This window comes from Anolis sagrei, chromosome 8, assembly GCF_037176765.1.
Source record: "Anolis sagrei isolate rAnoSag1 chromosome 8, rAnoSag1.mat, whole genome shotgun sequence".
Taxonomy (NCBI): domain Eukaryota; kingdom Metazoa; phylum Chordata; class Lepidosauria; order Squamata; family Dactyloidae; genus Anolis; species Anolis sagrei.
The window spans coordinates 28,605,188-28,617,415 of NC_090028.1; the positions used below are offsets into that span (position 1 = coordinate 28,605,188).

At 47.5% G+C, this 12,228-nt stretch overlaps 1 protein-coding gene across 1 annotated transcript in view; it reads left to right on the forward strand.

Annotated features, from left to right (window-relative positions):
* Positions 1-7,240: 7,240 nt before the first annotated feature.
* The window catches only part of SNTB2 (syntrophin beta 2), a 37,763-nt gene continuing 32,775 nt past the window's right edge, over positions 7,241-12,228 (forward strand). The window contains exon 1 of the mRNA XM_060788058.2: positions 7,241-7,812. Within this exon, the coding sequence (XP_060644041.2) occupies positions 7,284-7,812 (529 nt within the window). The 5' untranslated portion in view covers positions 7,241-7,283. The remainder of the gene's footprint in view (positions 7,813-12,228) is intronic.

Genomic DNA, 12,228 nt, shown 5'->3' on the forward strand with positions numbered 1-12,228 from the left:
CCAAGTGTCTAGGACTGTGTGATGTATTGGCGAATAATGCATGCAGATCTCAGTAAGGTCGCCTTCTGTAGCTGGCAGGTGGTAATTTTGTCAGTGCCGATTGTGTTTAAGTGCAGACCAAGGTCTTTAGGCACTGCACCCAGTGTGCCAATCACCACTGGGACCACCTTTACTGGATTGTGCCAGAGTCTTTGTAGTTCGATTTTTAAATCTTCATATCGTATCAGCTTTTCCAGTTGTTTCTCTTCAATCCTGCTGTCGCCTGGGATTGCAACATCGACGATCCATACTTTGTTTTTTAACACGATTGTGAGGTCAGGAGTATTGTGCTCCAAAACTCTGCCTGTGTGAATTCAGAAGTCCCAGAGTAGCTTGACGTGTTCATTCTCTGTAACATTTTACGGCTTGTGATCCCACCAGTTCTTTGTCGCAGGTAGATGGTATTTGTGGCACAAGTTCCAATTAATCATCTGAGCAATGGTGTTATGCCGATGATGATGATGATGATGATGATGATTATTATTATTATTATTATTATTATGGTAGAGTCTTGCTTATCCAACATCAATGGGCTGTTGTTGTTGTTGTTGTTATGTGATACACAACAAAATAAGTCCACAGCAAACAAGATCACTGTGCTGGCTTTTGTATTTTATCACATGTTGGACGCTTAAGCAGCTGAGGGGGAAAAAGGAAGGGGCCTGAGGCTGTTAGGAATTGTGGGAGTTGCAGTCCAAAACACCCAGAGGAAGAGCCAAACTTCATCCAGGCCTCGTGTAGACTCATATGATGCAGTTAAGCTACAATCTGTGGGTTCACATTGGGCAAATACTTCAGTTTCGGATTGCATTCTATGACACTGCAGAATCCAGCCTTACACTCTGGGAATGTCTACCGATCTCCTTGGGATCTCTTATAAAATACATACATGCACATATATGTTTTCCTGCTCCCAGCAATTTCCAAACAGGTTCCTTGACTACTGGACTGGACCAACTGGTTCCAGCCCCATCTGCCAGGAATAATGGAAGCGGTAGGGAGGGAAGACAAACCCTTGGCTTCGATGTCACGTTGTTCCAGAAATGCCGAATTGGCCCTTCCAGGATCCTTAGAAGATGTTGATGCAGGACTTATTTTAAATAATGCATTTTTGAGAAAGTGTTGCAAAACGTTGCAGCGTAAAGTCTTTTGTGTTGCAATCGGAATGATGCAAATAAATAGCTCTCCCTTTCCATCTCCTTTCTTCCTCCCTCGTGTTTTCTTCCAAATTATCTTTTCTTGGCTGCCTGGGGAATCTCATGTTTTGCAGCAAAAATGCTCCTCTTGATGTATTTGTTTTGGCACTTGCTGGAAAAGGCAGCCTTGCGATGGACATTTTTTGAGTCAAACCAAAACCAGATTCACAGGAGGGACGTTTGAAGTGAAATAAATATCCTGCTATTCCATAACAAAGTTTCCCTTTTCAAATAGAGGAAGGCTGGGAAAAGGCCTTGTCAACAGAGGCAACAAAAACCACCTGGAACCATTCCCATCGCTCATGTGCAAAATGCCTTTACAATGTATTTATTGCGATTGCAGCCCATTTTGAAGCAGACCAGAATTGCTCCCATCCGAGGGCTATTTTGCATGGCATTTTGATTATTTTAACAGGTTCTTAAATGTTTTCAGTTATTTTCATTCACTTTTTTTAGTTTTTTAAAAATATTTGTATGCTGTGGTTTATAAATTGTGTTGGGTTCTGTTCCAGCTTTTATGTTGTGAGCCACTTTGCATCACAATCAAGAGATAAAAGCGAGACGTAAGCAAGGAAGCAGATGAAACAATAGATCACATCCTTGGTTACTTTTTTCTTTTTGTCGTGTCAAGTCGCTTCTGGTGTGAGAGAATTGGTCGTCTGCAAGGATGTTGCCCAGGGGACGCCTGGATGATTTGATGTTTTTTTCATCCTTGTGGGAGACTTCTCTCATGTCCCCGCATGAGGAGTTGGAGCTGATAGAGGGAGCTCATCCTCCTCTCCCCGGATTCGAACCTGCGACCTGTCGATCTTCAGTCCTGCCGGCACAGGGGTTTAACCTGCTGCAAGAAGATCACGCAGACTGACTACAAACAAAGGCATAACACCATTGCTCAGAAAATCTTTGGAACTTGTGCCACAAACACCATCTGCCTGTGACAAAGAACTGGTGGGATCACAAGCAGGAAAAGGTTACAGAGAATGAACACGTCAAGCTACTCTGAGACTTCCAAACTCAGACTGACAGAGTTTTGGAGCATAATACTCCTGACCTCATAATCGTGTTAAAAAACAAAGTATGGATTGTCAATGTCGCAATCCCAGGCGACAGCAGGATTGAAGAGAAACAACTGGAAAAGCTGACACGATATGAGGATTTAACAATCGAACTGCAAAGACTCTGGCACAAGCCAGTCAAGGTGGTCCCAGTGGTGATCGGTACACTGGGTGCAGTGCCTAAGGACTTTGGCCTGCACTTAAGCAGAATCAGTGCTGAAAAAAATCATCTGTCAGCTGCAAAAGGCCACCCTACTGGGATCTGCACATATTATTCGCTGGTACATCACATAGTCCTAGACACTTGGGAAGGGTCCAACGTGTGATCCAATACAACAGCCAACAGAGTGTCTGCTGTAGACTCATCTTGTTGTGTTTCAAATAATAATAATAATAATAATAATAATAATAATAATGGGATTTTTATTATTTTAATCGCCACTTTGAGGGCCCTTCCAGACAGGCCCTATATCTGAGGATCTGATCCCAGGTTTTCTGTTTATCCCAGATTCTCTGGCAGTTTGGACACATATAATCCAATTTAAAGCAGAAAACTTGGGATCAGATCCTAGGATATAGGGCCTTTCTGGAAGGGCACTGAGTCACCTTCGCGGGAAATAAAGCAAGGTATAAATGCATATAATAAAAATAGCAATAGGTTTGAGTGATTTTACTTTTAAGTGTTACTATTTGCATTATGTGTTTTTGAAATTTCATTTTTTTTTTAAAAAAAGTGACATGTTCTGTGTTTTAAGGAGGAGGAGGAGGAGGAGGACGTTGTCCAGGGGAACGCCAGGATGTTTTGATGTTTAACCATCCTTGTGGGAGGCTTGGAGAGCTGGAGCTGACAGAGAGAGCTCAACCCACTCTCCCAGGGATTCGAACCTCTGACCTGTCAGTCAGCACTCCTGCTGGCACAAGGGTTTAACCCACTGCGCCGCCAGGGGCCCAGTAATAATAATAATAATACTCCTGACCTCACAAGTATGGATCGTCGATGTTGTAATCCCAGGCGACAGCAGGATTGAAGAGAAACAACTGGAAAAGCTGACACAAAACGAGGATTTAAAGATCAAACTGCAAAGACTGGCACAAGCCAGTCAAGGTGGTCCCACTGGTGATTGGCACACTGGGTGCAGTGCCTAAAGACCTTGGCCTGCACTTAAGCACAATTGGAGCTCACAAAATCATTATCTGCCATCTGCAAAAGGCCACCTTACTGGGATTAGCACACATTGTTCGCTGATAATATCACACAGTCCTAGACATTTGGATGATCCAATAAAACAGCCAGAAGAGCGATCTTGTTTGCTGTGTACTAATCTTGTGTTTCAATTAATTAATTAAGTAAGTAAGTAAGTAATGGTGGAACATTACCCTCATTAAATGATGTGGGTAATAAATACAATAAACGCAGCACCATAAAACACATACAATGCACATATGAAAACACATTACCATAAAATACATATATTAAAATATGTGGAACAAAGATTGAAATACAGTAGTAATAGGATTTGAAATTGACCAGGTATATAATTGTATTTATATGCTACTTTTCCTCTTTTAGAAGTGGCTCCAAGGCCCAGGCGGGATCCCTTCCTGCTCAAGAGCATTAAATGGTGTCTCTTCCCTCCTTTAAGGAGATGTCCTCAGGAGGCCGGACGATTACATAGCCTTCAGAATTAAAAATAGGCCGTTTCCTCCTTGTCCCGAGGATCAGCAGCAAAGCTCTGGCTGCTGGACCTCACGCTGCGAGATCAAAGATCAAATCAGGGGTCAAATCCTGCCTTCTCTGTGCCCTGAGAGGCACTTGAGGACATTCAATGGGACAAAAAGCAATCCCACAATAATAATAATAATAATAATAATAATAATAATAATAATAAATGACGAAATCATGATCTGCAAAAGGCCACCTTACTTGGATCTGCACGCCTCATTCGTAAATGCATCACACATTCCTAGACACATGGGAAGTGTTCGACTTGTGATTTTGTGACATGAAATCCAGCAAATAGATCTAATTTGCTGTTACATACTGTGTCAGTAAAATAATAATAATAATAATTTTGCAAAGACTTGGACAAGCCAGTAAATGTGATCTCAGTGGTGATTGGCACACTGGGTGCAGTGCCTAAAGACCTTGGCCTACACTTAAAAACAATCAGTGCTGACAAAATTACCATCTGTCAGCTGCAAAAGGCTACCCTACTTGGATCTGCATGCATTATTCGCTGATACATCACACAGTCCTAGACACTTGGGAAGGGTCCGACGTGTGATCCAATACAACAGCCAGCAGAGTGATCTTGTTGTGTTTCTAATAATAATAATGTTTACCTGTTAGGTAATGGTAAATGTTTTCCCTGACATTAAGTCCAGTTGTGTCCGACTCTGGGGAGTTGGTGCTCATCCCAATTTCTAAGCTGAAGAGCTGGTGTTGTCCGTAGACACTTCTAAAGTCATGTGGCCTGCATGACTGCATGGAGCACTGTTCCCTTCCTGCCGGAGCAGTACCTATTGATCTACTCACATTTGCATGTTTTCAAACTGCTAGGTTAGCAGAAGCTGGGGTTAACAGCGGGAGCTCACGCCGCTCCCCAGATTCGAACCTGTGACCTTTTGATCAGCAAGTTCAGCAGCTCGGTGCTTTAACCCACTGTGGCACCGGGGGTTTACCTGTTACCTGCTTGATATTGGCAACACCTAGTTCATATAAGCCAGTGGTTCTCAACCTGGGGGTCGGGACCCCTGAGGGGGTCACCAGGGGCTGTGAGAGGGGTCGCCAAAGCCCGTCAGGAAACACAGTATTTTCTGTTGGTCATGGGGGTTCTGTATAAGAAGTTTGGCCCAATTCTATACTTTGTAGGGTTCAGAATGCTCTTTAATTGAAGGTGAACTATAAATCCCACAACTGCAACTCCAAAATGCCAAGGTATATTTCCCCAAACTCCACCAGTGTTCACATTTGGGCATATTGAGTATTCATGTAGAGTTTGGTCCAGATCCACCATTGTTTGAGTCCACAGTGCTGTCTGGAGGTGAACTACAACTCCAGACTCAAGGTCAATGCCCACCAAACCCTTCCAATGTTTTCTGTTGGCCATGGGAGTTTTGTGTGCCAACAGGGGCGGCTCAACCATTACGCAAAGTAAGCATTTGCAGTATAGTTGATTTTGCCCAGGGGTGCTCTAGGGGGAAAATAGTCCTTGACATATGTGAGTTGTAGTTACTGGGATGTATAGTTCACCTACAATCAAAGAGCATTCTGAATTCCACCAATGATGGAATTGAACCAAATATGGCACACAGAACTCCCACGACAAACAGAAAATATATATCAGTGATTGGTTGGGGGGGGGGGGCAAATTACTGTTTGCTTACCATCCAAAATTACCTAGGGCGGCCTCTGTGTGCCAAGTTTGGTTCAATTCAATTATTGTTGGAGTTCAGATTGTAGGTGAACTATAAATCCCAACAACTCGAACGCCCAAATAACAAAATCAATCAATCCCCCCTCCTCCCAATCCCACCACTATTCAAATTTGGGCATGTCGGATATTTGTGCCAAATTGGATATAGTGAAAAAAACATCCTGCTTATCAGATAATTGCATTACCATTCATAACAGGAGCAAAATTACAGTTATGAAGTAGCAAAATAATGTTATGGTTGGGGGTCACCACAACATGAGGAACTGTATTAAGGGGTCGCAGCATTAGGAAGGTGGAGAAACACTGATATAAACAGATTAAACGTATTGTCGAAGGCTTTCATGGCTGGAATCACTAGGTTCTTGTGGGTTTTTTCGGGCTATTGGGCCATGTTCTAGAGGCATTTCTCCTGACGTTTCGCCTGCATCTATGGCAAGCATCCTCAGAGGTAGTGAGGTCTGTTGGAAATAGGACAATGGGTTTATATATCTGTGAAATGGCTGGGGTGGGGCAAGGAGCTCTTCCCTGCTGGAGCTAGGTGTGAATGTTTCAACTGACTACCTTCATTAGCATTTGAAGGCCTGGCTGAGCCTGGGAAAATCTTTTGTTGAGAGGTGTTAAGATGTGCCCGCGCCCCTTTACCTAGCCAGGCCCCGCCTCTTTCCTCTTGCTCCTCCCCATTCTGAATTAGCCCCTCCCATCTATTGTCCTCCTCTAGCATTACAGCCAATGAGGCTCCTTCCTCTTTTCCCTCCCTTGTCTTCTCCAGGAGACCACGCCCCTTTCTTATCGCCCCGCCTCCCAAAGGGTGAGGCTCCTCCCTCTTTCTCACCCCGCCTCCTTTCCCTCCCAGCCAATGGGTTTCCTCCTTAGTTGCCCCGCCCCTTTTCCTTTTTCGGTTGCCTCCCCTTCCAACTCAGGTCCCGCCTCTCCCTTCCTTAGCAGCCAATCGGACTCTGTGGCTGCGGCTCCTCCCCTTTTCTGTTCCCTCTCCTCCAACGCGGGCTTTGGGCTAGGCCCCGCCTCTCCCTTCAGTGGCACCCAATAGAGGCTGTGGCTCAAGCCCCGCCCCTTTAAGGTTCCCTCGTTTGACTAGGCCCCGCCTCTCCTTACTTGGCACCAATGGGACTTTGTAGCGGAGGCCCCGCCCCTTTTCTTTCCCCTCCATTCCAACGCGGGGGTTTAACTATGCCCCGTCTCTCTCTTCCTTGTCGCCCAATGGGACGGTGTGGATGAGGCCCCGCCCCTTTTCTCAGCCTTAGTTCCCTCCTCCTCCCGCCTCTCCCTCACTTGGGACTTTGTAGTGGAGGCCCCGCCCCTTTTCGTTCCCCTCCCCTCCAACTTTTAACTATGCCCCGCCTCTCTTTTCCTTGACATCCAATGGGACGCTTCGGATAAGGCCCCTCCCCTTTTCTCAGCCTGAGAGGCCACGCCTCTTTTGCCTCTCAGCCAATGGGCCATCTCCGAGGAGACCCCTCCCCTTTCTCCTGAGAGACGCCGGCTCAGTCTGAGTCGAGCTACGGCGGGAGAAGGACGCGCGACGCTCGGCTCCCCCGATGGCGGTGTGGACGCGGGCGTGCAAGGCCGGCCTGGTGGAGGTGCTGCTCCGCGAGCGCTGCTGGGTGCGGGCGCTGGCCGAGCTGAGCGGCGAGGCCTTGATCCTCAGCTCGGAGCCGGAGCCGCCGCTGAACGGCCTCCCGAACGGCTCCGAGTGGGGCAGCCCCGGAGTTGGGCGGCGCAGCGAGGCCGGGTCCAGCTCTCCGGAGCTGCGAGGGGCCGCCTCGGCTTCTCCGCCCTCCTCGCCGGGCTCCCCGCCGCTCCTGCCTTCTCCGCCGCCGGGGGTGCGCCGCGTGCGGGTGGTCAAGGCCGAGGCCGGCGGGCTGGGCATCAGCATCAAGGGCGGGCGCGAGAACCGCATGCCCGTGCTCATCTCGCGCATCTTCCCCGGGCTGGCAGCCGAGCGGAGCGGAGCTCTGCGCCTCGGGGACGCCATCCTCTCCGTCAACGGCGTCGACCTCCGGGAGGCCACCCACGACCAGGCCGTGCAGGCCCTCAAGCGCGCCGGGAGGGAGGTCCTCCTCGAAGGTGAGCCCCGAGAGCCGGCCTGGGACGACCTGGGCCTTCCCTTCGCGGGTTTGGGACTTCAGCTCCCACCATTCCTAACCAAACCCTCCCGACAGATGGCCAGCCAACCAGAGATGTCACTGAGATAGAGAGAGAGAGATGCTTTTCTCATAGAGGCACCCCAAAGGCCATCCAGTCCAGCCCACTTTTTCTGCCAGGCATCATCCAAACCCTCCCGACAGATGACCATCCAGCCAAAGATGTCGTTGTTATCCCCCAAGGAGCATCCAGTCCAAGCCCATTCTCCTATATTGGAAGACACCATACAAACCCTCCCAACAGATGGCCATCCAGCCAAAGATGTCATTGATATCCCCCAAGGGTCATCTAGTCCAAGCCCATTCTACTCTATAGGAAGACACCATACAAACCCTCCCGACAGATGGCCATTCAGCCAAAGATGTCGTTGATATCCCCCAAGGGGCATCCAGTCCAAACCCATTCATCTGTATAGGAAGACACTATACAAACCCTCCTGACAGATGGCCATCCAGCCAAAGATGTCATTGATATCCCCCAAGGGGCATCCAGTCCAAGCCCATTCTTCTATATAGGAAGACAACATACAAACCCTCCTGACAGATGGCCATCCAGCCAAAGATGTCATTGATATCCCCCAGGGATCATCCAGTCCAAGCCCATTCTACTCTATAGGAAGACACCATACAAACCCTCCCGACAGATGGCCATCCAGCCAAAGATGTCGTTGATATCCCCCAAGGGGCATCCAGTCCAAGCCCATTCTACTCTATAGAAAGACACCATGAAACCCCTCCGACAGATGGCCATCCAGTCAAGGATGTCATTGATATCCCCTAAGGATCATCCAGTCCAAGCCCATTCTACTCTATAGGAAGACACCATACAAACCCTCCCGACAGATGGCCATCCAGCCAAAGATGTCATTGATATCGCTCAAGGGTCATCCAGTCCAAGCCATTCATCTGTATAGGAAGACACCATACAAACCCTCCTGACAGATGGCCACTCAGCCAAAGATGTCATTGATATCCCCCAAGGGTCATCCAGTCCAAACCCATTCTCCTATATAGGAAGACAACATACAAACCCTCCCAACAGATGGCCATCTAGCCAAAGATGTCACTGAGTTGGATAGGGAGAGAGAGATGCTTATATCATACAGGCACCCCAAAGGCCATCCAGTCCAGCCCACTTTTTTTCTGCCAGGCATCATTCAAACCCCCCCCCCCCCCGACATATGGCCATCCACCCACAGATGTCATTGATGCATATGTATGTATGTGCGTGTACCCCCCAGTGGTCATCAAGGCCAAGCCCATTCTGCTCTATAGGAAGACACCGTCAAATCCCTCCCGACAGATGGCTATCCAGCCAAAGATGTCATTGATATCCCCCAAGGGTCATCCGTTCCAAGCCCGTTCTGCTATATAGGTAGAAACCATCCAAACCCTCTCAACAGATGGCCATCCAGCCACAGATGTAATTGAGATATGTGTGTGTGTATATATATATACACACATACACACACACCCCAGGGGTCATCAAGTCCAAACCCATACTGCTCTATAGGAAGATACTATCCAAATCCTCTCAGCAGATGGCCATCCAGCCACAGATGTAATTGAGATATGTATATATATATATATATATATATATATGTATGTATGTATACCCCCCCCCCAAGGGTCATCCAGTCCAAGCCCATTCCGCTGTATAGGAAGACACCATACAAACCCTCCCAACAGATGGCCATCAAGCCAAAGATGTCATTGATATCCCCCAAGGGTCATCCAGTCCAAGCCCATTCTCCTTTATTGGAAGACAACATACAAACTCTCCCGACAGGTGGCCATCCTGCCAAAGATGTGATACACACATATCACAATAACATCTTTGGCTGGATGGCCATCTGTTGGGAGTGTTTGTATGGTGTCTTCCTATACAGGAAAATTGGCTTGGACTGGATGACCCTTGGGGGATATCAATGACATCTGTGGCTGGTATGGCCATTTGTTGGAAGGGTTTGGATGATGCCTGGCAGAAAAAAAGTGGGCTGGACTGGATGGCCTTTGGGGTGCCTTTCCAACTCCAGCCAAAGATGTTATTGTGATATGTGTGTATCCCCCAAGAGTCATCAAGACTAAAGCCCATTCTGCTCTATAGGAAGACACCATCCAAACCCTCCCGATAGATGGCCATCCAGACAAAAATCCCTCTCTCTATATATATGTGTGTGTGTGTGTGTGTGTGTGTCCCAAGGGTCATCAAGTCCAAGCCCATTCTGTTATATAGGTAGACATTATCCAAACCCTCTCGAGAGATGGCCATCCAGCCACAGATGTAATTGATATATATCCCCAGGGGTCATCCAGTCCTGCTGTATAGGAAGACACCATCCAAACCCTCTTGACAGATGGCCACCCAGACAAAGATGTAATTGTGAGATATATCCCCAAGGGTCATCCAGTCCAAGCCCTCCCGATAGACAGTCATCCAAACCCTCCCGATAGACAGCCATCCAAACCCTCCCGATAGACAGCCATCCAACCCTAAGAGGGCCGTAGATTTGATTGCAAGAGAGATAGAGAGAGGCTAGAACAGGCCTGGGCCAACTTTGGCCCTCCAGGTGTTTTGGACTTTATCTAAAACTCCTGGAGGGCCCAAGTTGGCCCAGGCCTGTGCTAGATATATCCTCAAATCCTAGGGTTGGGAAGGGCCCCCCAAAGGCCACCCATTCCAATCCCCAAAAGTAGGTAGATAGGTGCAGATAGAGTCTGAAGATACCACAAGGATTATGTAATTCAGCTCCCTGAGGGCCCTTCCGCACAGCTCTATATTTCAGTACATCAAGGCAGAAAATCCCACAATATCTGCGTTGAACTGGGTTATCTGAATCCACATGTATGGCCCTCCTAACTGGCTGAATGGTCATCTGTTGAGAGGGTTTGAATGGTATCCTCCTGCATAGCAGAAAGAAGAAGTGAGGTGGACAATAGAGTCAGAAGAGACCCATCCACTCCAGACCGCTTCTTCTTTCTGCTAGGCAGGAGGACACCATCCAAACCCTCTCAACAGATGGCCATTCAGCTAGATATCAAATGGCCATAGATGTGATAGAGAGCAAGAGAGAGATCCTAGGTATATCCTAGAATCGGAAGGAGCCCCCAAAGGCCACCAACCCCCCACAATACATAGAGTCTAAAGATAAGAGAGCAATAAATATGATAGAGAGTGAGAGAGAGATGCTAGGTATATCCTAGGATCAGAAGGGGCCCCCAAAGGCCATCCATTCCAACCCCCCAAAATAGGTAGGTAGGTAAATAAATAAATAAATAGATAGATAGATAGATGGATGCATAGAGTCTGAAGACATCCCAAGGACTATTCAGTTCAGCTCCCTAAGACAGGCAGGCAGAATCCTAATTACATCCAGCCCTAAAGTAGATAGATACATGCATAGGGTTGGAAGAGACCCATCCAAGGGCCATCCAGCCCAACCCACTTCTTTCTGCCAGGGAGGAGGGCACCATCCAAGCCCTCCTGACAGATAGCCATCCAACCAAAGGTGTGACTGAAAGAGAGAGAGAGAGAGCAATGCTTACATTCTAGAATTCTTTAGTTCTAAAAGTGACCCCCAAAAGCCATCCAGTCCATGCAGGAGGGCACCATTCGATCTCCCCAACAGATGGCAATTCAGCCAAAGATGGCCATGGATGGATGGATAGATAGAATTCTAGTCAGAAGAGACTCCAAGCCCCTAAAGCAGATAGGTGTTAAATGGGTAGGTGGGTAGATGCATAGAATCAGAGGAGACCCTTCCAAGGGACATCCAGCCCAACACCTTTCTGCCAAGCAGGAAGACACCATTCAAGCCTTCCCAACAGGTGGCCATCCAGTTTCATAGACATTAGCAGCTTTATGGAGAAATAGTGCTATAGCAGACACAGGCAAACTTTAGTTCCCCAGGCATTTTGGACTTCAAGTCCCACAATTCGTAACAGTCAATAGGCTATAAGGAATTGTGGGACTTGAAGTCCAAAACACCCGAAGGGCTGAAGTTGGTCCATGCCTGGGATATAGCATTAAAGACTCCTAGAGTCAGAAGGGACCCCCAAAGAGCCATCTAGTCCGACCCTCTTCTGCCAGAAAGAAAATAAATATACTGTAATCCCAGTAAAGTAAAGATTGACAAAAACAAACTGGTATTATTTTTAAAATATATTAAATAACTAGCATGTTGCTCTGGCCAACCTTCTCTCCTCCTTTCTTTCTCTCCCTTCCTTCCTTCCCTCTTTCCTTCACTTTTTTTCTTTCATTCTCTCCTTCCTTCCTTCTCTTCCTCTCTCTTTCCTTCCCCCCTTTTCTTTCTGTTCCCCTTTCTCCCCTTTCTTCCTT